Source organism: Lampris incognitus, chromosome 1 (genome assembly GCF_029633865.1).
Source record: "Lampris incognitus isolate fLamInc1 chromosome 1, fLamInc1.hap2, whole genome shotgun sequence".
NCBI lineage: Eukaryota > Metazoa > Chordata > Actinopteri > Lampriformes > Lampridae > Lampris > Lampris incognitus.
This window is the reverse complement of record NC_079211.1, coordinates 138,734,983-138,761,568: the sequence shown is the minus strand read 5'-3', so window position 1 is coordinate 138,761,568 and position 26,586 is coordinate 138,734,983. Positions and strand designations below refer to the sequence as shown.

The 26,586-nt window shown below is 48.0% G+C and overlaps 1 protein-coding gene across 1 annotated transcript in view; it reads left to right on the top strand.

The window, feature by feature from the left end:
* mctp1a (multiple C2 domains, transmembrane 1a) overlaps positions 1-24,539 on the top strand; it is a 272,017-nt gene extending 247,478 nt beyond the window's left edge. Inside the window, exons 19-22 of the mRNA XM_056296158.1 lie at positions 8,215-8,324; positions 9,209-9,318; positions 10,781-10,878; positions 24,085-24,539. Coding sequence (XP_056152133.1) covers positions 8,215-8,324; positions 9,209-9,318; positions 10,781-10,878; positions 24,085-24,156 — 390 coding nt within the window. The 3' untranslated portion in view covers positions 24,157-24,539. The remainder of the gene's footprint in view (positions 1-8,214; positions 8,325-9,208; positions 9,319-10,780; positions 10,879-24,084) is intronic.
* Positions 24,540-26,586: the final 2,047 nt, after the last annotated feature.

Sequence of the window (26,586 nt, the reverse complement as noted above, 5' to 3'; positions counted from 1 at the left end):
GATTAGACGCCGTGTGGGATAAATTATTTATTAAAACCGCTGCCTTCACACACACACACACACACACACACACACAAAAACAAAAAGCAAAAAACATCTGCCTCTTTCATGTGGTGCTGGCGAGGTGCCACTGAGGCCATATTCAATTGCTGGTTGGAAACTTGTTGTGTGTTTATCATATCCCGACAGGAGAGAGCCGCTCTGCTAGGGCGGTCGTTCAGACTGTCTCCCCATTTTGGGGGGGGCCTCCTAATTCCTCTTGCATAAAATGTGTGTCTCCCCACTCTCTAGTCTGGCTAAGGGCATGTCGCGTGGGCAAAACATATATTAATTGTCATTTAAAGGACAGCAAAGGGTTCGAAAATTACTTTGGATCAAGTACACGTAGTTACACATAGTATCAGATATGAAACACACACACACACCCCTGAAACACTCCTAATCAGTGTTTGTGTGACTTTGTTGGAAACGAATCAAGACGAGATCATCGTCTTAAGTTTATAACTGGGAGGAGGCCTCGTATTGAATGCACATTGTCATTGGAGTAGCTGACATTAAATGTTATTTAGCCAATATTGTCCTTGGACACATAACATTGACGTTGCAAAATAGATGGTTTTTGCGCCGGTTCAGCCAGTTTAACCAACAACCCTGGAAAGCAAGCTGACACATCAGGTGCACTAAAAAAAAATCTTACTGGGGCGTCCGGGTAGTGTAGTGGTCTATTTAATTGTTTACCAACACGGGGATCGCTGGTTCGAATCCCCGTGTTACCTCCGGCTTGGTCAGGTGTCCCTACAGACACAGTTGGCCGTGTCTGCGAGTGGGAAGCTGGATGTGGGTATGTGTCCTGGTCGCTGTACTAACGCCTCCTCTGGTCGGTCGGGGCGCCTGTTCAGGGGGAGGGGGAATAGCGTGATCCTCCCACGCGCTACATCCCCCTGGTGAAACTCCTCACTGTCAGGTGAAAAGAAGCGGCTGGCGACTCCCCGTGTATCGGAGGAGGCATATGGTAGTCTGCAGCCCTCCCAGGATCGGCAGAGGGGGTGGAGCAGCAGCTAGGACAGCTCGGAAGAGTGGGGTAATTGGCTGGATACAACTGGGGAGAAAAAGGGGGGGGGGGCAAAAAAAAAACTTATCAAAAGATGGATTTGTTTGAGCATGTTAAAGTTGCTGTCAGGGTCACGGGCATGCTGGGATAGGCTCCACCATCCCCGTGACCCTGAGAGCAGGATAAGCGGTTCGGAAAATGGATGGATGGATGGATGTTAAAGTTAAGTTGTTGGAGCATATCTTACTTGCTTCCCTGTCGGTGGCGTTTCTGTGAAATCTTAGGAAGGAAACAACATCAGGTGATATACAAGAGAGAAGCTCAGACAGAATAGTGGATGGGGGTGCAGAAAAAATTATATTTTGCCAATATTCTCACTACATGCACTCACTAATTTGAATGCATATAGTAACACACACACACACACACACACACACACACACACACACACACACACACACACCTCTCACCCCCTCAAACCCATGCAGATAGTGAGGCTAAGCTAGGTGTCAGCTTGTGAGTGAGTGAATAAGTTGTGTTATAAGAACAACGCTGGCATTACAAGTGCCCCGAGCTCCATTAGGACATGTAAGAGTAAGCTTCACCAGACCCGTAAGTGCTGGAGTATTTCTCTAATCTTTATATCTTACACTAGGAACAGTGCATTTTGGACTTACGAAGTAAATACATTTGTGTAATCAAATTCTCCCCAAGTGAAAGATTTTTTGCAGCATTTTGCAGCATGTTCATGCTTGATTCAGATTGTCGATATGACTTGTGTTTCAGTGTGTTCAGGTTGTCTGTGTTAGAGGTATATTTCTTGCAGAGGTATTCAAGTTGCTGTACTTCACATTTTACTGTACAACTAAAAATGAATATCCATGTATCATTTCTCAAAACAACTCCAAATGTACAGGTGGATTAAATAGTTTTATTTTGAACTGAATGTGTAACTTTGATCAGCTGCAGCTTCCATAATGTAATTACAAGCTTTAAAAAAACAGGATAAGATGGGTAAAATATTTTTTGTGGTATTGTTTCATCCAACAAATGGTTTTTTGTTTTTTTTTTTTGGATGAAAATAAACCAGGTTTATTTTTCTCCCTTTATCCAGTTCAGGTAGAGAGAAAACTGTGTTTCTAATTTCAAGCATAATTATTAAATATAGACATAATAAATGGTGGCACTCCCAAAGCAGTTGCTTTTCAACTTTGTAATTTTTCTTCTTCTTCTTCTTCTTTTTTCAATTTGGTGGGTGGGCATGTTGTTGAGAGGGTGGTGGCTCCGTCTGAGGTTACAAAATCAACAAGAACACTTTCAGATGCCCTCTGGGAGCCACATATTAGCGTCCTGTCACATTTTATACGACATTTCACTCTTTACTGTGCTGCCAGAGAGAGAGAGAGCGAGAGAGAGGGGAGAAAAGAAAAACAGAAAAAGAAAAACAGGTGCAATTTTAGCACAGCAGCACAAAACAGCAGCCACTTGTGGTTCAGACTCATTTTGTGGCATGATGGGAAATATACTGCTCCATTATTGCTGTTAGGTTTATCATTTTTATGGCATATCTCAGCTGGGAGAACAATGTGATCGGAGGTTAAAACAGTCTCAAATGGCTCTCTCTATTTCCACCCAGTAGATATAGGACAGATATTTGAGTCCATAGTAATAGGCTAAGTCCTCAGTGACCTCACTTTTGTTTAGCTCTAGGCCTTGGGTCAGCGAAGAACAAACTGTCTTTGCAAACTTTGCAACTGCTCACCGTGCACTTTCGCGTACGGTGTGCTATGATGCTGTCTGTCTGCAAGAGAAACGGGGGCAGAGTCGAGGGTGCAGAGACGTTTTGTGCATCTTTCCTTTGTTTAATATTTAAAGTAGTTCACCACACTTGTTTCCCCACAATTTACCACAAGTACACATTAGTTTGCCCAACTTGGCTAGATAGCGGAGTGTCTTTGTGCACACAAAAGTCTGTTTTTTTTGGGTGGGGGTAGTTTAGGATTCTTTCCCCCTTTTTCTCCCCAGTTGTACTTGGCCAATTACCCCTCTTCTGAGCCGTCCCGGTCGCTGCTCCACCCAATCTGCCGATCTGAGGAGGGCTGCAGACTAACACATGCCTTCTCCGTCCGATACATGTGGAGTCACCAGCCACTTCTTTTCACCTGACAGTGAGGAGTTTCACCAGGGGGATATAACACATGGGAGGATCATGCTATTCCCCCCAGTTCCCCCTCCCCGCCCCCCCAAACAGGCGCTGCCCCAGCCGACCAGAGGAGGCGCTAGTGCAGCGACCAGGACACACACCCACATCCAGCTTCCCACCCACAGACACGGCCAATTGTGTCTGTAGGGACGCCCGACCAAGCTGGAGGTAACTCGGGGATTCGAACTGGCGATCCCTGTGTTGGTAGGCAACAGAATAGACCGCTAAGCTACCCCTTTTTTGTGTGTGTGAGTGTGTGTGTCCTCTGATGTCACTGAAGGTTGTTGCTCTTTTAACACGCGCAAACAGCTCACATCACTGTAACACACCATCTCCCCTGACTGGAGCCCTCCCACAGTGCAACCTGCTCTACATACTTGTACACATGTTGGCTCAGCAGTACCCTGACGAGTGCATGGATGTTGTAATGCACATGTGTGTGCACTCTTGCGCGCACACACACACACACACATACAAACACACACACACACATGCACACACAAACAATGATGCAAGCCGTGGACATAAGCACAACAAAAGCATGTTGCTGTCTTTACATAGGACAGAGACAAAGCGTTCATCTTTCAGCCAGCGGAAGACACAAACTTAGGGCATATCATTGCTACAAGCCCTATGAGAGTTAATCGACGTCAAAGCGTTTCTTCCTCACTCGGAAACCTTTCATTCGCAGGATACACAGATTGCCTCAGTGCAATTAGTCTCCAAAAACAGAGCGGTGCACTGTGCATCTGACTTCAGCCCAAACTCACACCCTGCTGTTTGGTGGCGCTGGGCCACATGCCACAGATTGGAAAACAAATGATATTAGAGTGAGAGAAAGAGGGAGAGAGAATGAGTATAGGAATGAAAGATGTGTTTACAAAGGCCTCAGGGTGTCTTGGTATTTATGTTTGATGAACTGGGATGATATTTATGCTAAATTAACAGCAGGGTGCATTCAAGGAAGCCAAATTAGTCATTTGTTTTGAACCATCATTGTACAATGTGGTAACTGGCACCCATTCTAAACATACTGTAGCGAATTCTGGGGGCAGCTGGGAACCGCCGCCACAGCCAGGAAGCGAACCGGGGTCTCCCGCACCATGGGCGACTGTGCTAACCAGTCAACTAAAGGGTCTGACCCGTTAGCCAAGGGCTAGCGAGTCTACACAACTGCGGTCGTTACACTATCCCCCTCTTTCGGGAAGCGAGTCCCCAGGCTTCAGCATACCAGCTCCATCATGCCTCTTCCCACACACACTTCTGATGCCCCACGGTCTCACCATCCCACTTCTGACACCAACGTAGCGAATTCAGGGGACAGCCGGGAACTGCCCCAGCCGGGACGCAAACCCGGGTCGCCAGCACCACGGGCGACTGTGCTAACCAGCCAACTAATGGGTCCGACTCGTTAGCCAACTGGCTAGCGAATCTAGTCATCTGTGGTCGTTACACTACATTATGATTTTAACAGCCTGTATAGCTTATAATTGTTTTGATTAAACTATAAGTGAAACTGTAAATATGTATTGTTTTTAGCCTTTATAGTATTTCACTGCTCTCATCTGCAGCCATTTGGAAGACTTTACAGCAGTTTGATGAAATCCTAAAGAATGAGTGTGCTTCATTGTCCTAATTTGCTGACAATTCTGAAAACATAAAATGAACTCCCGGGAGAGTTAGTGTGACATACCAGCTCACCATCATGTCCCAGATCGTATTCGAGTCGCAGCCTAAATACAGCTCGGCTGGGTTGGAAGGCTTCTTAGAGATCTAGAGACCTCACGCTGCGCGCATCATCCATCAGGACGCTGTTGCCAGAGCCGATGGGATTTGTATCAAATTTAATGATTTAAAATGGCTGCAACTACAGCCAACACAGGGGCAAGACCCCCTAAATTTCATTTTATTATCCTTGCCTTCAGGTCTCCTAACATGCCCACTTAGTCACTCCCAACAGGCAGTGAGAGTGACAGACAGGAATACAAGCCCTAAGTCCCATGTAAAGTCTCTGCTTTCCTCCCAAGTGTGGCCTGGAGCTGCACAGGCCTGGAACACCGTGTCCTCATCACGTGTTACATGTTAGCTCAGGTGCCACCCCCCCCCCCCCCCACATTCAATATTATGAATTTGAAATAATACAGCCATAATAATACAATAATAATATCGTAATAACAATACAGAGTCCTATGTAGGATAAGCAGCTTAGATAATGGATGGATGGACAGAGTCATTTACATCCTATATATATGGCTAAAAGCTATACTCCCCTCAAATTTTCCAATATTTCCCAATCCCCCCCCCCCAGGATATTAAAGTCTTGATTCTGAAAAAAGTGCTTGATAAATATATAAATACAAACACATATGAACATGCTTATATATGAACATATATATTTTAGTAAATTATAGCTCTGACAGGACAGTGTTAATGTGAAAGGACAGGAAAAACGAAGACTCCATAGCAAGATATGTTATGGTTTTCAGAGTCATAAAGCAAGAACAGGTGCTTAGATCAACATGACCTGTTGTGTGTTAGCAGGCCACATGCACACACACACATCTATGTATATATATATATATATATATATATATATATTGTGTGTGTGTATATATTAAGTTCCATTATAAGAACAGGTTGCCTGGCTCCATATGTGTGCAGTGTGTGGGGGAGCTAGGAAAACAAGGCTCTCTGCGGCCCTCCATGTTTTTGCTACCTCCTGCCTCCCCTGGCCTCGTTTGAAGACAGGAAATAGGAGTCAGACCACGGTCCGAGGGGCATGTGGCAATGGTTTATACTCTGATGACCTCTGACCTTTCCTCTCCGCCCCCGCCTGCTCTCTCACACCACTCCCCTGTCCCTCAAACACTCTCCCCTGAGCCTGGTCCCGAAAATAAAGCGGCCTGACCCGGCCCAGCCCCGCTCGGCTTGGCCTAACCCAGCTCGGCACAATAGACCCCGCGCCATGTGATTTGTTTGAGTGAGGAATGAAAAACAGATGGACCGAGAAGAGAGGATTGAGGAGAGGAGGCGGGAGGGAGGAAGAAAGAAGGGGACTCTTGTAAAATATTTGCGAAGAAAAATAACCCAGGGACGCTGTCTAATTATATCTATTTGTCTTGTGTGGTTTTGCTGGGGAGGCCATGTGGTCTCCCTGCTTGCTCCATGGTTCATTTTTCACATTATCTGATCCTGGATGTTGAGCAGAAAGACAAGAGGTTGGCGGTGGTAGGTGGGGATGGGGGGGGGGGGGGTGTTTCAGTTTCGCAGCTCGATTTTATTATGATGGCGGGGGGTGTGTGTGGGTTAAGGCCTCTCGGGTCCATGGGGATCATTGGGTTTTGGGCTTTTTGGGGTCTGATGATAGGGATTATCTGTACTGTCATTCTGCAGTTCAGTTACAATTGTTAAGAATGTAAAAATATTCAATTTAACACCGCCCGATTCGTTTGGCTCGGTAGCAAGGGTTGTGTTGTATAAACGGTTTTTCAAAATAGAAAAAAAAAGCATAAAAAAACCCCATGAACTGGATGACCAACCGAGTATCAGCTCATGATCTGGCTCAAGCTTTTATTATGTAAGTGTCATTTTTGGGGAAAGGCACCTTCCTTTGCATCTTGTTCAAAATGAATAAATAGGGGACATCCGGGTAGCGTGGTGGTCTATTCTACCAACACGGGGATCGCTGGTTCGAATCCCCATTACCTCCGGCTTGGTTGGGCGTCCCTGCAGAGACGATTGGCCATGTCTGCGTGTGGGAAGCCGGATGTGGGTATGTGTCCTGGTCGCTGCACTAGCGCCTCATCTGGTCGGTCAGAGCGCCTGTTCGGGGGGGGGGGGGGACTGGGGGGAATAGCGTGATCCTCCCGCGTGCTACGTCCTCCTGGTGAAACTCTTCACTGTCAGGTGAAAAGAAGCGGCTGGTGACTCCACAGTATCGGAGGAGGCATGTGGTAGTCTGCAACCCTCCCCAGATCGGCAGAGGGGGTGGAGCAGTGACCGGGACAGCTCAGAAGAGTGGGGTTATTGGACGGGTACAACTGGGGAGAAAAAAATCCCCCCAAAATAAATAAATAAATAAATGATGTTGTGTTGCCCAATATTCAGCGACTGTAATTTTCTCAGTGGACTCGCCAGTCACCTCTGTGATAAATAACCCTTCATGTTGTGGCTCCCTCTCTCTTCCAAGCATGCCCACCAACCACATCCAACCACAACCAGTCTGTCTCTCTGTCAGCTCGCTGTGTGTAGGTCCGTCCTGCCCCTGCGTGTCAGTCAGCTTGTTGACTGTTGCATGGCTTCTTAACTTCTTCACTTGGTTTAAATAAGAGAAGATTGCAGGCTTTAGATCGACTCGGCTAGTCTGAGGTCTCGCTCTGTTGCCCGCGATATTCCCGAGCTCTCAACTGTCAGAGGTTAAAAAGGAAGAGCTCTTCGTGGCGGATCACAGCGTTAATAAGGATGATACTGATGTCACTGGTGGTGACATCATCACAATTTGTCAGCCAAGAGAACAAAAGAGAGCTCTTATTTCAGTCTATCCTCGCTCTCTTGGCAGCGACAGAGAGAGAGAGAGAGGGAGAGAGAGAGAGACTACAGGTTGATGTTTCCATTCGGCATTCAGTTTAATTCTGCCTCTCTATTCAAATGTTCAAATTTCCCTGTGTGCGCTTTGTAAGGAGGAAAACATTTTGATTTGTTCTGCCGACTTTATATCTCTATTACTGCCTGGAATGAAAGCACTCCGTCAGTTCAAGCAGGATATCCGGTGATTTGGCTCCGCTCTTCAAGTCTTTGATGCTATTTAAAATGTATTGTTTTCACAAAGACACTTGTGCCCAGCCTCTCTCTCTCTCTCTCTCTCTCTCTCTCTCTCTCTCCCTCCCCCCCCCCCCCCCCCGTCCCTTTCGCCCTCGCTTTCTATCACTTTTGCTGCACAACTCTATCTGTCCTCTTGCAGGACTCGGAGAGAAAGGGCTTCATGAACAAGCTATATGCCATTCAGGACGTGTGCATCAGTGTGCAGAATGCGCTGGATGAGGTGGCCTCCTATGGCGAGAGGATAAAGAAGTGAGTCGTAAGCCTGCTCCTCGGCACCCAGCCTGCTCTGCTCTGCTCTGCTCGTCCCAGTGTTTTTCAGTGGTGCCAGGTTGCCCCACTTCTCCTTGCCAACCTTAAGTAACTCAGTCTCTACTCAGTGTTGCTCTTAAGATAGCGTGCCAGCATGACACCCAAACCTGACACACTGACAAACAGGCTGTTTGCCTGCCACATATTCCTTAGCCTCGCATGACCCCCAGCTAGCTAGAACTCTCTCTCTCCCTCTCTCTCTCACACACACAGACACGCACACTTTAACACAGACATCTATGCAAACAGTGCATGTGCAGAAATGCATTCATTTGCACATATTTGCACACATTTCCTCAGAGGTAAACAAGGGGGGGAAGAAAATTCCCAGTACCTACTTGTTTTTCACAGGTGCAGTTGAAAAATGTTGAATGTTTTTTTGTCACTGAAGTGCATATGGCCCGATCACTGCCTTTTGTCTCTGAAAATCAAGGGCAATTTTCCCCTGCAATTTGGGCCTGTAATGCACTATTTCACATGTAACCCCATTTCCTACTGATCACTTCCAGTGATCGCAATTAATGTGCAACCAGGCCAGTGCAGGGCAGTAAAGTTCATCTGGCTTGTGGTTGAGTATTAAAATGCCCTTCATGTCGCCTAACGTTATCCTGCTGCCACCCATCACATCTGACTGTACTGTGCTATTTTGCATCTCCCAGTTTGTATAGTTGTACCTGTAACAACTTTGTTCACTCATTTTGTAATAATGTTTTGTTGTCAGTTGGAGGCATGCATTGTGAAAGAAACAGAACTCTGGCGAAGTGTAATCTGAACTAATGTGATCTATTTTTTTTTTGCCCAATTCCTCTTCCCCCTATTTGTAGCACATTTAACTGGACTGTGCCTTTCCTAAGCTGGCTGGCCATTGTGGCTCTGGTTGTGGCCACCATCATCATCTACTTCATCCCCCTGCGATACATCGTCCTAGCCTGGGGTGAGTTGCTGATTCAGAGGTTGTCAAGGTTGTAAATATCTTCTTTCTTTTTTTTTTTTGGATCCCCCCCCCCCTTTCTTTTTTCCTCCCCAGTTGTACCCGTCCAATTACCCCACTCTTCCGAGCCGTCCTGGTCACTGCTCCACACCCCCCCCCCCCGATCCGGGGGAGGGCTGCAGACTACTACATGCCTCCTCCGATACATGAGGAGTCGCCAGCCGCTTCTTTTCACCTGACTGAGGAGTTTTGCCAGGGGGGCGTAGCACATGGGAGGATCACGCTATTTCCCCCAGTTCCCCCTCCCCCCTGAACAGGCGCCCCGACCTACCAGAGGAGGCGCTAGCGCAGCGACCAGGACACACACCCACATCCGGCTTCCCACCTGCAGACTTGGCCAATTGTGTCTGTAGGGACGCCCGACCAAGCCAGAGGTAACACGGGGATTTGAACTGGCGATCCCCATGTTGGTAGGCAAGGGAATAAATAGACCGCCACGCCACTCGGATGCCCTGCAAATATCTTTTTACCCAGCAAGGTCGATGAAGTTCTTTCTCATATGCTGCACACAGAGCTGTATGTAGCATACGTTTTTTATAATTCAAATAAACTTTAGTTTATTAATTAATGGTGACTACGTTCCCCATACTTTAGTATGGGGAACGTAGTCACCATTAATTAGGTGCTTATTAGCATGCAAATTAGCAACATATTGGCTCTTAATTGGTCATTATTACGTACTCATTAATGCCTTATTCTGCATAGCCTTATTATACAACCAGTAAGCCATTAACTATGAGTTTTCCCTCTATAACCTCAGAATTATTGCTTATTAGTAGTACCATCTCAATATGCTTTGCTTAGTATGGACTTTATAAGGTGGTAGTACCACAAGAAGAGTTATTCTCCCTTACTAACACTTAATGAATATGGTCTGTTCTTACATAACAAAACACAAAACTACAAGTGTTAATAGTGTTAAATTACTGTAAATTAAGTTTTTGTTACTTAGAATATGTTCCCCATACTAAAGTGACATCTTGATCATTACTAATTCACTAGTAATTAAGTTTTTTTATGTTCCCCATACTAAAGTGTTACCACTATTACTATTATTGGCGTTCTCATCGACTTTGTATTTAGCACTATGTGAAAGTTTTTTCTCTTTTGAGAAAGAAGCATATGAATATGAAGTTGAATATGAGATAAATGTTAAGCAAAAAAAGGCCAAAAAGCAGTTTAAAGATGTTTACCATAGTTACTTCCTGTGTTTGAAAGGCAGTGTAAAAGGGCAGAACCTAAAAGTTCTGTGAAAGACCTTCAACGTCGTACTACACTGTACATTAACTGCAAAGGCAGAAGAGGGGCACTCATAGCCGCATATATGTGCTGACATGCTTGCCCTTCTCTTTCCCTCTCCTCTCTCCTCTGTCTGTCCCCTCCACCTCTCTCCGACTTTCCACAGGGGTGAACAAATTCACCAAGAAGCTGCGAGACCCCTACACCATCGACAACAATGAGCTCCTCGACTTCCTGTCCAGAGTGCCCTCAGACGTGCAAGTGGTGGGTGAACGTCATGCTTTCAGCTTCCTGTCCTCTTTTGTTTTGTTTCATTTATTTATTCATTCTTTTTTGGGGGGGATACCCCCCGTTTTCACCCCAATTGTATCCGGCCAATTATCCCACTCTTCCAAGCTGTCCCGGTTGCTGCTCCACCCCCTTTGTCGATCCGGGGAGGGCTGCAGACTACCTCATGCCTCCTCCAATAAATGTGGAGTCGCCAGCTGCTCCTTTTCACCTGACAGTGAGGAGCTTCGCCAGAGGGACGTAGCGCGTGGGAAGATCACGCTATTCCCCCCAGTTCCAAATCAAGTCCCTGAACAGGCGCCCCGACTGACCAGAGGAGGCGCTAGTGCAGCGACCAGGACACATACCCACATCTGGCTTCCCACCCACAGACCCTGCCAATTGTGTCTCTAGGGACGCCCAACCAAGCCGGAGGTAACACGGGGATTTGAATCGGCAATCCCCGTGTTGGTAGGCAATGGAATAGACCGCTACGCTACCCAGATGCCCCTATTTATTTATTTATTCTTATTCTATTTGTGAAGCCTCTCTCGGTCTCAGACATGGGCAAGGGCTAGGGTTCCCATCCTTTTCTCTTTCCAGCTCTCTCTCTCCTGTTGTTATCTTTCCTCTGTTCAGCCTCACACTGGGCTTCTACATGTCCCTGCTGTACTGTTTGCATAAAGTAAACCGAGTATTTATCGTTATAACATGGAGACATTTAATTTAATTGTTTCAAAACCCTTTTTTCCTATTAATTGCTTCCTGATCTAATTCAATTTTCCACATACAAGTACTGGAGCTTGGTAATAACATAACAAGGTTATGTGAGTTTAGTGCCCAGTTTATAAGTGGGCTGATTGACTCCATGCACACATGAAGACTCGCATGTGCACACAAACCAAACACACGAGGACACACTCAGAACAGGCACTCATGGTTAGCTGTAGCTTGCCAGTTATGTTAGCCATTAGAACACAGCGTACACCAACAGTTAACCAGTCTCATGCGGTTTTGCTTCTACATTAACCGTGAGATCAGATTAACTCTGCTGTTTAAGAGTGAGGGTGCTTCGTTGGGTAAAATATAGTTGTGTAGGTCTGTGTGTGTGTGTGTGTGTGTGTGTGTGTGTGTGTGTGTGTGTGTGTGTGTGTGTGTCCTCGCAAATGTGCTGTGCTGCCTTGGACAAGGTGTGGCTTAAACTGCAATTAAGCGTCAGCTTGTGAAAGTTGCTGTGTTATCCGGCACCGATGGTGTCCACTGTGGCCGTTAAGCCCTGCTGTGCTGAGTACAAAACACATACACACACGCACACATAGACACACACAAACAAACACACGCTGAAGCTGAACTAACTGGCCAGGGCCTCTGATCCAGCCAATCCCCTGCCACATCAGCACCGACACACTTCCTCTTTGATCGCCTGTTGCCGCCGACCCCTTTCATCTTTACAGGGTCATAATCCTCTCTCCCCTGCCCGCCCTCACCCACCCCTACCTGCTTCCCTGACATGTCTTCTCCCTCAACCCCCGTGCAGTTTTATGATTTCACAGTGTTCCTGTGAAACCAGGCCCTGCTATGGTGATAGGCACCAGGCAGGTAGCCATCAGCCCAAATGAGCCCAAGCTGTCCCCTCTGGTGAAGTGCAACCACCTTACACACCTGGAGCCTGCAGGGCCGTAGGAACCAGAGGGGCCCAGGCTGGCAGGTACAAGACCTTTACAAGGCCCCTAATGAGGGCCTGCTGGCTGGTGGAAGCAGGCAGACACGCTGGTCTGGCTTTTGTGCTCCTGGTGCTGGAGTTGTACCTCCTGTATAAACAATACAGTAACTGCTACTGTAACTGTTATTGCTGTGGCTGCTGGTAAGGGTAATTGTTACCAGGTTTAAGTGACACTTTTTGGCCTTGTGGAGTATTGGGGTTGAAACAATAAGGGGGAGATGTAAGAGGAGGAGGAGAGGGGAGGAAAAAGAGGTAGTTGAGAACTGAGAAGAAGAGAGACTTAAAAAAAGAAGGAACAAGAAAAGTTAAATTGGGGGTAATTGAGTTGATATATTTAAGGAGAAGAAACTTGCTTTTGTAAACGTGATCTAAGCTCCATTTACATTAACATTTACTCTTTGGGCAAAGCGACTTACAGGAGATTTGGTAATTAACTGACAAATCGGTATGTTACCGTAGAGTGCCAGAAGGAAAGCGATCCATCCACCCATCCATTATCCAAACCGCTTATCCTACTCAGGGTCGCGGGGATGCTGGGGCCTATCCCAGCAATCATGGGGCGGCAGGCGGGGAGACACCCTGGACAGGCCGCCAGGTCATCACAGGGCTGACACACACACACACACACACACACACACACACACACACACACACACACACACACACACACACACACACACACACACACCTAGGGACAATTTAGTATGGCTGGTTCACCTGACCTACATGTCTTTGGACTGTGGGAGGAACCTGGAGCACCCGGAGGAACCCACACAGACACAGGTAGAACATACAAACTCCACACAGAGGATGACCCCCAAGGTTCGACTACCCCGCGGCTCGAACCCAGGACCTTCTTGCTGTGAAGGAAAGTCACTGGAAGGAAAGTGATGTAGCTTGTAACTCTTGCGTGACTCACCAATTTACAGGGAGCTTTTTTTCATCACAGTCTGACTGCTTACAAAGGTTAACTTACAGGGAGGAAGCACTGCTGTTGAGGACGTTGGTTCAAGAGGGACCAGAACGTTCTGCTCTGCGGTGCATCCCGCTTCTGCCTCCGGTGGTGGATTCACCTCATTGCCTGCCCCTTCCTTTCTTGGTCATGGTGGCCTGTAGAGATGAAGCCCCCGAGGCTGTTGGATACTACTGAAAGTTGCTGGGGTCCAACTGGAGCATCACCTTACAGGCTAATGTCTGCGACACCCACTGGCCGTGGTTCAGGTGCCCACTATGGTTGGTACCATAGATGACTAATGAAGTGCTATTTCAGAGTCCCAGTGTGACCTTGCACGTACATATACACACACGCACACACACACACACACACTCTCTCACACATGCACACCGTCTCCCAGTGGTAGTGCACGTGAAGGGTGTGGGGCTATTTCAGTGTTCCGCATCATTCGAGGACCAATGAGTTTCTAATGACTTTATATACAGAAGGGCAGCTACAGTGGACTACATTACATCATTCTTTTGGACTCCCATGTTTTGCTTATCCTCCATGTTTCCCCATACTGAAGATCCATTGTTCTGCATGTGGACCTGTGTTTTTTGGAGGCTTTGCGCTTAGTAGTGGACTGGCTCATTTTCCAGGCAACCTCAAGGCGAGGTTAAGGACAGGTTGTCTCTGGATGGCCCTCATCAGCGGTAAAAAGTACTTGATGGCAGGCTCTATGGGGGGCATTGTAAACACACTTCTCCAACTTACTAACACTGGGCCACTAACTACATTGTCATACCTTCTTTAACGATGAAATCCCTCATGGGGTATGATTGCTGCAACAGGCATGGAGAAAAAAAGGTACACTTACACATTCTTACTAGCTTAGTCCATCCCTCATGTCCATCCATCCATCATTATCCAAACCGCTTATCCTGCTCAGGGTTGCGGGGATGCTGGCGCCTATCCCAGCAGTCATTGGATGACAGGCAGGCAGGGAGACACTCTGGACAGGCTGCCAGGCCATCACAGGGCCCACACACACACACACACACACACACACACACACACACACACACACATATTCCTACCTAGGGACAATTTAGTACGGCCGATTCACCTGACCTACAGGTCTTTGGACTGTGGGAGGAAACCGGAGCACCCAGAGGAAACCCACACAGACATGGGGAGAACATGCAAACTCCACACAGAGGACGACCCGGGACGACCCCCAAGGTTGGACAGCCCCCAGGCTCAAACCCAGGACCTTCTCGCTGTGAGACGACCGTGCTAACCACTGTGCCACCATCCTGCCCCGCCTCATACATCATCAGTGGTAAAAAGTACTCTCTGGTGGGATCTGTGGGGGGCATTTTAAACACATCTCCAACCTACTAACACTGGGCCACTAACTACATTGTCATACCTTCTTTAAGGATGAAATTTCTCATGGGGTATGTATGATTGCTGCAACAGGCATGGAGGAAAAAAAAGGGTAGACTTACACATACTTTCTGACTAGCTTAGTTTACCTAATCCATCATCCTCCGACACTGTAATGTTAAGACTAGTGTGTGTGTGTGTGTGTGTGTGTGTGTGTGTGTGTGTGTGTGTGTGTGTGTTTGAGTGAGAGAGCGAGAGAGAGAGAGAGATTCTCTTTCCCTCTTGGTTGTGTTTATATCTGGATCTTATACCAAACCAAGCTAACTTTACAGTCTAGGGGAATCCTTCATGTCCTCTTAAACGAGGCCAAACCAAGTGCCGCTATTCCCTACCTGGCATTTGGGAGGTGTCAGTGCAGTAGCATGTTTTACGACGCTATTAACCATGTGAGCTAGGGACTGCATAAGTAGGGCCAAGGCAATTAGCATGCCGAGTGGTCCTTTATGATTGGTGTAAAGGAGCAGGATCAAACCCCCTGTTGCAAAGAAAAGATGTGAATTCTAATATAGCCCCTAATGGACATCGGGAAGTTGAGGTAATATCTTTTAAGGCAACATTTATGTTGAAGATGACCCAAGCGGGACACTCGGGAGTCAAAGGGTCAAAGGCAGGACTGTTAGAGGTTGAAACTATGCCAGGCACTATCACTCACATCCGTCCTCAATGCAGGGAGCCAGAGGTTCCTCCCTCCCTCCCTTTGTCCTTCCCTCTCTCCCTCGCTCGCTTTTGTGATAAATTTAAACATTTCTCTGCAAGTGGCCAATTAGTCACCATTCAGCAGGCTCGATGCCAAAGCAACTAACAGGGAAAAAAAACTTTCCTAACTATGTGTGCACTTTTTTTTTCTACTTCTCGTCGGCGTATGTCACCTTGACATGCTTTTTCTCTCCCAGCAACAGACATGAGTGCTGAATCCTCCGATCTGTGGGTGTCTGAACTGTACACAATTGTTTTTTTCTGGGCACATTTAATAACCCTTATGCTAGGTTAGGCATCATGGGAGATGAAACCGGCAGACTTCCCTGCTTTGTGGAAAACAGCTAAAAACAGAATAGCATAGCATCATTAAAACGCTGCTCCCTTCCCGTTCTCGACTTGATTTATTTATTTGTCTACGTACCTTTTTGCTCACTGTCAGCCACCTTGGTCTCGCCTGTCTGTCTGCCCACCCAGGCATCATCAAAACATTGTCAAGGGTTCAATAAAAGAGGCGGAGAGAGAGAGACGGAGAGAAACAAAGAGCAGGGAGAAAGAGGGAGATTGGTCTCGGGACGCTGTGCGTACGCCGCTGTTAAACGAAGCACCTGCTGGTACACGCCCCCCCCCCCCCCCTTCAGTGGCGCACACTTCAAAGCCTGTTTTGCAGTTGTACTGTCAACATTTGGTGGGAGAGAGGGGAGGAGAGAAAGGGAGAGGAGCGAGGGTGGAGCAGCCTTTGAGCAGCACCAGGTCTTTACCCGCCGCCTCTCCTGTCGATGTTGTCTTTGAGCTCCCTACTCTCTGTGCCAAATTGCTCATAAGCTCGCCGCCTTAACCACAACACACTTTCCGCTCTCTTCCCCTCTCTCTCCCTCTCTCTCTATTCTCTTTTTCTTTTATTTCGTTAACATCCCACTTTCCCCTCGCCTTCTTTCCCATCCTCGTGTTTTTTGACTTTAACCACGCGTGTACGTGTGCATACCCGAGCATTATTAGGTGAGCTGGGAGCCGAGGGTGTAGATACAGGCAGGCCTGTCACCCAGAAGGTGGAATTGAACTTGTGACACATGGGGCCTTGGTTTGCGGGCTTCCAGGTAGCTTAGTGGTCTATTCCATTGCCTACCAACACGGGATCGCTGGTTCAAATCCCCATGTTACCTCCAGCTTGGGCGGGCATCCCTACAGACACAACTGGCCGTGTCTGCAGGTGGGAAGCCGGATGTGGGTATGTGTCCTGGTCGCTGCACTAGCGCCTCCTCTGGTCAGTTGGGGCGCCTGTTCAGTGGGGAGGGGGAACTGGGGGAAATGGTGTGATCCTCCCACGCGCTACGTCCCCCTGGCGAAACTCCTCACTGTCAGGTGAAAAGAAGCGGCTGGTGACTCCACATGTATCGGAGGAGGCACGTGGTAGTCTGCAGCCCTCCCCGGATCGGCAGAGGGGGTGGAGCAGAGACCGGGACGGCTCAGGAGAGTGGGGTAATTGGCCAAGTACAATTGGGGAGAAAAGGGGGGGGGGTCCAAAAAAGAAAAAGAAATGGGGCCTCGGTTCAGAGAGGAAGTCTCGCTCCAGTGAGCTATTGTTGTTCCTCATCCCTGTCCTCTGTTCTACCCTAGAGAAACAAAAAAAGTAAAAAGAAAAACTTCCTTCTCCTGACATGCAAACTTCCCTTTGTTCAGTTGTACTTAGAACCTGAGATTTTTGCTGGGGAAGGAAACGTCAAAATGTGGGTTTAAATTGGTGTCTTTTTTTATGCTGTTGTAGGCGTTTGGCCATATAATGGGACCAGCAGCAACCGGCGAACCGGTACGATACCTGTCCCACTTTGCAAGCCAACTTGGCTCGTTGCAAAACTTGGTTAACTAGCAAGCGGTGAGCGAAAGGAAGGGCGCTAGGCGTGGAGAAATAACATGGTGGCAAGAGCAAGCCGATCGCTCGCTAATGTTGTGGCCACGATCTGTCGTGAGCTGAATGTATTCTTGTTACCACACCAGAAAACATTTGCCCCGTGCAGCTGCGCAGTTATTCACTCTGTCATTCACGAGTAAATTAAATGGTTCATCCATCCATCCGCTTGCCTGTCCATTGGCCCACTATTGTCGGCGATGGCAATCTATGCAGGCACGCTGCCAGGACTGCCGTGATCCCCAAGGCGCGCACAATGAAAACCTCCAATACACACGGGCATGCGCTTGTGCGTGCACATACACGATTGCAGATGGAAGTGTATAAACCCTTCTTTCTCCCCTGGGATCTCGCTCCGTCGTCTGCTTTCATTGGCCGGGCCATAAAAGGATCCCCGCCCACACGAGAACAGCTCCTGTCATCAGCCTTTCTGTCCAAAGACACCCCCCCACCCCCCCTCTTCTTGCTCTTTGTTTTCCCTCCCTATTTCCTATGTTGGTTTGCCCTGTCCTCTCCCACTGTCTCTCACCGTTCATTTCTGGGTTTCTCCCTGGTCTCCTGTCTTGCTTCATCTCTCTTCCTCCCTCTCCTGTAACCCCTTTCCCCATCTCCATGAATTATGTTCTCATCACTTGAACCATTTCTCTCTCTCTCTCTCGCTCTCTCTCTCTCTCGCTCTCTTTATCCATCCCTCCCAATCCTATTTATACAGCTGTTAATAGATGTCGTGTTTAGTCAGATGTTAATTCGCCTTGTGGGGCTGGGGCCGTGGATAGTAAGGAGTATCCGGGCCTAAATCAACGAAGTCTGGCTGCCCAGTTAGCCAGGGAGAAGAACACATGTTAGCCTAAACCAGTCTCTAAGCACCTTTATGGAACACCGGTCAATACTGCTGTGATCAAGGAGCTGGAAATGTCCCACTCTGTGTGTGTGTGTGTGTGTGTGTGTGGGGGGGGGGAGGTTATGGGATTTTAATGATATAAAGGGGGAGTGAATGGACATGCTATAGTGTGTATGGTATGTGCACATACAAGTGGGCTTGTATCTGCCTAGATGCAAGTGTGTGCATGTTTGTCTGCCTGGATGCAAGTGTGTGCGTGTTTGTCTGCCTGGACGCGAGTGTGTGTGCGTTTATGGGCCCGCCCACATATATTTGAGCATCCACGCCCATTTGGGTATACATTGTTGTTTAGCTATGCGTGTGCACATATCTCTTTCAAGCTTGTTAAAGGTACAGCTCAGATACCTTAATTAAGTTTGCCGATGACACAACTGTGATTTGATTTTGATATACTTTAATGATCCCCGTAGGGAAATTACGCTCTGCGTTTAACCCAGGCATAGGCAACATGGTCCAGAAAGGTCCGGTGTGGGTGCCTGTCTTCGTTCCAACCAAGCAGTTACACACCTGATTCTATAGATCAACCAATAGTCTTTGCTAAGGACCTTGATTTGTAGACTCAGGTGTGTAACTCCTTGGTTGGAACAAAGACCTGCACCCCCACCGCACCTTTCTGGACCATGTTGCCTATCCCTGGTGTAACCCATCCTAGCTGTGTAGCTAGGAGCAGTGGGCAGCCGGAAACCACCCCCGGTTCATTTTGCCATGCCTCGGTCAGGAGCACAGACGGGAGTACTGACCCTAAGATGCGTGTCTTTTTGATGGTGGGGGAAACCGGAGGAAAACCCACACAGACACGGGGAGAACATGCAAACTCCACACAGAGGACAATGTGGGATGACCCCCAAGGTTGGAAAACCCCGGGGTTCGAACCCAGGACCTTCTCGCTGTGAGGCGACAGCGCTAACAGCTGCACCACCGTGCCGCCACGGTGGTGAGTCTTATCAGTCAGAATGAGGAATTCGCCTCCAGAGCTGAGGCGGAACAGCTGGTGAGCTGGTGCAGCTCGAATAACTTGACTCTCAATGTTGCCAAAACCAAAGAAATGGTGGTGGACTTCAGGCGATCCAGACACGTTCCTCCCCCTCTACACATCAACAACTCCATAGTGGAGAGAGTGGCCGGCACCAAATTTCTCAGTGTAAATCTCAGTGATAATCTCACCTGGGGCTACCATGTCACATCCATGGCCAAGAAGGCAGCACAACAGCACCTCCACTTCCTGGGATGCCTGACGCGAGCAGGCCTCCCCCACCCCATCCTCGCCACCTTTTACCGAAGCACTATTGAGAGCGTGTTTACTACAAGCTGCATCTCCACATGGTTCGGGTCATGAACTTCTGCAGATCACACAACAATGGACAGGGCCTTAAAAACTGCTGAGCGCATCATTGGAGCCCCTCTGCCTGCCATCCAGGACTTTTCATAAGAGCTGCATCCGCAAAGCCAGCAGCATTATACTGGATAGTTCACACCCCTCCCACAACCTCTTCACCTCCTTCCCCTCCAACAAGAGGTTCCGCAGCCTGAGAGCCGGAAACTCCCGCATGAGAAACAGCTGTTTCCCAAAGGCTGCGAGACTCCACAACACCCTGCCACACCCTAGCACCTGACAGACACTTGTGGAGAGACTCCCTGCCCCTACACACAACTACCCCATGCCCCTAATCCCCCCTATACATACTCGCACACATAATATCGAATTGGACTACCTCAACAAAGATACATATTTAATTACTGGATGGTTCACCTGCAGGAGGATGTGACTCCACAGTGGTGCAGGAGAATAGACTCTATTCTGTATCTCTATTGTAGAACATCAGCCAGATCTATTTATATATCTTTTGTACAACCCATGTACATGAACATTTTTACAGTTTTTCTTTTATGCCTGTACCAATTCAACCTGGCACACTAGATTTTTTTATATTCTCCATTTATTATCTTTTTTTCTACTTTTATTTTTTTTATTGTTATTATTTTTTCCCCTTTTTTCTCCCCAATTGTATCTGGCTGATTACCCCACTCTTTAAGGTGTCCCGGTCACTGCTCCACCCCCTCTGCCGATCCGGGGAGGGCTGCAGACTACCACATACCTCCTCCGATACAGGTGGAATCGCCAGCCGCTTCTTTTCTCCTGACAGTGAGGAGTTTTGCCAGGGGGACAGCGTGTGGGAGGATTATGCTATTCCCCCCCAGTTCCCCCTCCCCCCCAAGCAGGCGCCCCGACCGACCAGGGGAGGCGCTAGTGCAGCAACCAGGACACATACCCACATTCGGCTTCCCCCCCGCCGACACGGCCAATTGTGTCTGTAGGGATGCCCGACCAAGCCGGCGGTAACGCGGGAATTTGAACCCGCGGCCCCCTTGTTGGTAGGCAATGGAATAGACTGCTACCTGGATGCCCTGCTTTTCTTTTTTAACCTTAAATTATAATTCTACTAAACTTTTAATACCGGTGCATGTATGCTACCATTTCACCAAGGCCGTGAAACACAATTTCATTTCTTCACAGGCCATGTTTGATACTGAAAAATATAAATGTAATTATGGTGAGATGACAGTAAAGGTCCTTGAATCCTTAAAATGTTTTTTTTTTTTTTTGCCTTTATTGACTGCTGGGATAGGCTCCAGCATCCCTGCAACCCTGAGAGCAGGACCAGCGGTTCGGTTAATGGATGGATGGATGGATGGCTACAGGATATTGAAGTTTCAGACAGCAAACAAGGGCGGGAGAGATATTGGTGCAACATGCAACAAAGGTCACTGGCTAGAATCGAACCAGGGACGTTGCGGTCATGTGGCATGTGCCGTAACCGTTCGGCTACCAGGGCGCCTGCGTACACATCTCTGCATCAGTGATCAGGTTGTCAGTGGGCAGGGGACACTGGCACTCCCCAGTAGAAGACGCATGATAAAAGCTTGTTCTCTGCCATTGCTGAGAGATGCTGCTTTTCCCCTCCACAGCAGGCAGACCACCCGGAGACAGAACAGAAGGACTGTACTGATGCCAGTTTGTTGTCTGCCTGGAGAATCAGAGAGGGTGTCAGTCAGTCAGCCAGTCAGAGAAACAGAGTAGCCTTCAGTGCACCATCTTAGGAGGGATCCCGCAGACACTACCGGCTCTTTGGTGCGTCAGCTGGATGTTAAGTCTTGTGTTTTTATTATTCTGATTGAGTGGCTAGTGCTTGTCAGCGTCTCGCATCTGTCTAGGCTAGCGACAGCGTGCTTGTGTGTTGTTTTATGTTGGTGTGTCTGTACATTTCAAAGTGAGGGACCGCTAGAAAGACAGTGTATGGGTTTTTGAGCCTCAGCCACTGTGATGTAGTCATGTTCGGACGTCCATCATCACCGAAGGGCGGCTCCACCGGAGGTTTGTTTGAGGGTTGGCTCGTCATCTTTGTGTGCAAAAAAACTCACCTCCAAATAAAATGCTGCTGACTTGGGGGTGGGGGTGGGGGGGAATAATGTACATGGAAATAGTACTACATACTTTGGACATGTGGGCCTAGTAAGCTAGAAAAATAAATGAATAAATAAGATAAAATCTGTAAACATGTTGCTGTGAGTTGATTGAGATGGTGTCCATCAAACAGCATGTGTTATTTAATAAAATCAAATCAAATTTGATTTATATAGAGCATTACATACGTTAAAATGCAGTGTACATTAACTTGCATAGATAAAAAGAAGATGGTAAAAGTAATCAATAATCTTTATTTATGTATTTATTATTCCCCCCCTTTTTTTTTCTTCCTGTCTTCTTCTCTGAATTGTATCCAGCCAATTACCCCACTCTTCTGAGCCGTCCCGTTTGCTGCTCCACCCCCTCTGCCGATCCGGGGAGGGCTGCAGACTACCACATGCCTCCTCCGGTGCATGTGGAGTCGCCAGCCACTTCTTTTCACCTGACAGTGAGGAGTTTTGCCAAGGGGACGTAGCGCATGGGAGGGTTACGCTATTCCCCCAGTCCCCCCCCCCCTCCAAACAGGATCCCCAACCGACCAGAAGATGCACTAGTGCAGCAACCAGGACACATACCCACATCTGGCTTCCCACCCGCAGACACGGCTAATTGTGTCCGTAGGGATGCCCGACCAAGCCGGATGTAACACAAGGATTCGAACCGGCGATCCCCATGTTGGTAGGCAACGGAATAGACCACCACGCCACCCGGCCGCCCCATCAATAATCATTTTTAATCATCAATCACTGCTTACTCTCCTGCCCTGGTTGGACTGCCTGCCGCTGGCTAATATATTCACGGATCTAATTAATAGTCAGAAAAGCCACATCGGCCTCTCACTTTGATACCTTGTTTCTGTTCCCCTTCGCCCTTTTCCACCACCATCCTTCCAGCTGAGCTTCTAAGTCCATGTTGCTGTTCAGCTTTTCATATCTGGCAGGTCTTAATGTTCCCCTCTGTCTGGAAGGAGGAGCATGGGCTCACAAAGTCTCTTACCTTATACCTTATCTGGTGTCCATTAATTATGGAGGATGTTGGGAGGGGAGGTCGTGTAATAGCCACCTGTAGTAAGGGGGGACTACTTTCCGTGAGGGAGGGAGCGAGGAGAGGTAGCGTGCCCTCTTGATTTGTCATGTATCATAAAGAACATTATCTTAAAACATGCCCCCTTGTTAACCTCTTCAGCTGGAAGAGGCTTTAGATGGTCCTACTTCCTTTATGAGACCACCCAAGCTCGGATGCAGACTTCTCGGTGGGTTGAGTTAGCCCTATCAAGTCCATCTGCTTCCTCTTTATTTAATAGGTGCTTTGTCCTAATAAGGAAAACAGTGAAGATGGGTTATTTTGGACGGGAGTGGTCTCAGTTGGTCCTGACGGGATCTGCCCATAATTAGTCGGTTGAAGCTCACAACCTCTCAGGTCCGTACGGCAGCCAGGCTGGCAGACGTAGTCGAGAGGTGAGCCCGACTGCTTTGACGCCGGGTCGAGCAGCAACCCAAGTACAGATTTTGGCTTTGAAAGGGTTAAGCTGTTTTCTACCTTCTGTTTTCTCCCCATCTCTTTCTGCCCTCTCTCTCTCTCTCTCCTCACCATCACTCCATGCTGAGATGACTCTGTAGTCTCTCCAAGCTTTCCCATGAGCCCTTGCCCTGTTCTCTGTTTGTTTGTGTGATCCCTTCCCTTAGGCCACTGTTCCACAGCTGTGGATGTGTGTCCGTGTGTATGTACATTTTGTGTTGTGTTTGTGTGTGTGTGTGTGTGTATTTGCGCTCATACATGCCTTTATTTGGACCTTTAAACACAATTGCATTTTGTGTGTAGTATTGGTGTGTAACTTTACACGCATTTGTAGTGTGTGTGTGTGTGTGTGTGTGTGTGTGTGTGTGTGTGTGTGTGTGTGTGTGTGTGTGTGTGTGTGTGTGTGTGTGTTGTAATCAGTGTGTAATCCCTTCCCCGAGGCCACTGTTCCACACAGCTGGACACAGAGAACCTCTGGAGGGCTCCTGCGCTATTCCAGCATCCTTTGCTCTCTCCACCTGACGAGTGTGTGTGTGTGTGTGTGTGTGTGTGTGTGTGTGTGTGTGTGTGTGTGTGTGTGTGTGTGTGTGTGTGTGTGTTTTAACAGGTGCAGTACCGAGAGCTGAAACTGGATCCCAATCCCAGTCCAAATAAAAGGAAGAAAAACACCCCCGGGTAGATGACTGTGTCCGCCCACCGACTTCTCTCTTCTCCTCTTTTCTTCTCTCCGTCTATCACCGGACACTGAGGAGCAGAGGGAGGCGGGTCTCCCTCCTCTGCTTTTTTTCTTTCTCTCTACTCTGTTTTTCTGTGTTAGATTATATATACACTCTGCGAGAGACAGATTCCTGAGGTATAATTCTTTTGTAAGAAAAAAAAAGAAAAGAAAAACCAAAACTGCATATGAGAAATATCTTGAACTCGTCTTCATCGTGCTTTTGATTGATTTTAATGGTGAGTGCGAAGGATGGATGGAAGGCTTGACCGTTTTCTCAGCCATGTGAGCATCTCGTTTCTTCTTTCCATCATTCTGACAGCATGGAGGATTCCCCCGTTCGTTTGCTCGCCACAAGTGTTACACAACGAGTAAAACAATGACTCGCCACAAGTGTTACACAACGAGTAAAACAATGACTCGTGATATTTCTACCGACCGCTCCGGACTGACATATCGAGCGCCTTCGCATTTTGTTGAGAATACGAGCCTTACACTAACATGCTACAGCATCATCATTCAATATAACACGGTAGACCCCCCCCCCCCACTATATTTCTACTTCCTCGGTGGCTTTTCAATACGTTTCTATTGTGTTTGTTTTTCTTTTATACTGACAGATCTCTTCAGTTTTCCTTCCCCAGACCTGGTAATGACACTCCAGTATGTTCTCTGGCAGCCGCTTGCAGTGTCTCCGCTCCAAACCAGCAGGCCAAGTCGATTAGCCGCTAGCCCGCAGACATATTCCCCCATTTAACACAGAACTGGAGAGAGAGGTATCGATAGCTTCGGGTGGTGTCTCCGCTTCGGCGCAGCGGCCGGCATTATCTCGCCCCAAAATGTTTATCAGTTTGTTGCAACAACAAAAAAAACCCCAGAATATTTCAGGTTTATCCCAATTTTCCGAAAACACTGGGTGTTAGAATTAGAAAGGGCAGCGTGGTATAATGTGGTCAGCCAGTTGCCTGATGCCGGTGCCGCTGAATGGCCACCGAATTGTCACAACACCACCCAACACCCAGATGAATATAATGTCACTTTTCTCCTGAGGACAGTGTCACAACTGGTAGCCAGCCAGTTAAACAGACCCTGAGCTACCAGTCTGCAAGTGCTGGGGAGTGTGTGTGTGTGTGTGGGGTGGGGTGGAGGGGGGGGTGTTACATGCCTGCTGCTGCAGCACCAAGCTAATATAGATGTCACCCGGTCTATGCAGAGTGTCGCAAGACAGGCAGGCCTTTAGGCAGACACAGCCCTAATCTTGTTTGAAAGGCTGGTCTCCTCTCCTCTCATCTCCCCATGTGTTAGCCTCAGTGGGCGCACATGGAAGCACCCATGCACACAAGTGCTGGCACACACATGCACGCGCGCCACACACACACACACACACACACACACACACACACACACACATGCAGATAAAAGATAAAAGGAAGCATACTCATATAAATATAGATGCTGTCTAGATCTCACACACATATGCACATGCTCAGAGGAAGAACACATCCACTTGTGAATGCAGTCTCTGACACACACACACACACACACACACACACACACACACACACACACACACACACACACACACACACACACACACACACACACACACACACACACACACACACACACACACACACACACACAGAGTGATGCAGAGTGCCCCAGGCTGGCCGCCCTTTCCATCTGCCCCACCTCTTGTGCCCACAGCTCAACTTTGATCTCTCTTTCGAAAAGACACGGGCTTGTTGTGTATGTGTACTTGTTGTGTGTTCGTGTACTGGGAGTGAGGGAGAGCGCGTACACACGTTTATGCAATCAAAGAGATGTTGTTTTTCTCACCGTTTGATTATGTTAGAATTGTCTCTACCCTCAAGCTGTAGACTGATCTCTGTTATGTGTGTACGACGGCTTATGCATGATTATGTACAGCATTTCTGCGTGTGTGCGTGTGTGTGTGTGCAGCTGAAATGCCAGCGGTTGTGTTGGGTGTGTTTGGTGGTGGAGAGCGTAGACAGCTAGATGAGTAGCCAGCCGTTGTGTGTGACAAGACAAGGCTCTGAGGGGACATTGGCCTGAGATGTCTGGGATCGAGGCGTCTGTGTGTGTGTGTTTGTGTGTGTGTGTGTGTGTGTGTGTGTGTGTGTGTGTGTGTGTGTGTGTGTGTGTGTGGTTTGCTATTTCAGATCTCCCTTCCTATCATCCTTCTCTCCATTTGCTCTTTCTGCGGTTTCCTCATTCGTCAGTGAACGAGGTTGCGACCCTGTCTGAGGGGAGAGTCTCCTGGGCCTCTCTCTGAGCATCTGTTGAAAGATCAGAGCGCAGGCTACATTTGAGGAGGTCTCCTCTCATCCTTCTGATCCCTCCCCCCCCCTCTCTCTGGTTCTTTTTCCTCAT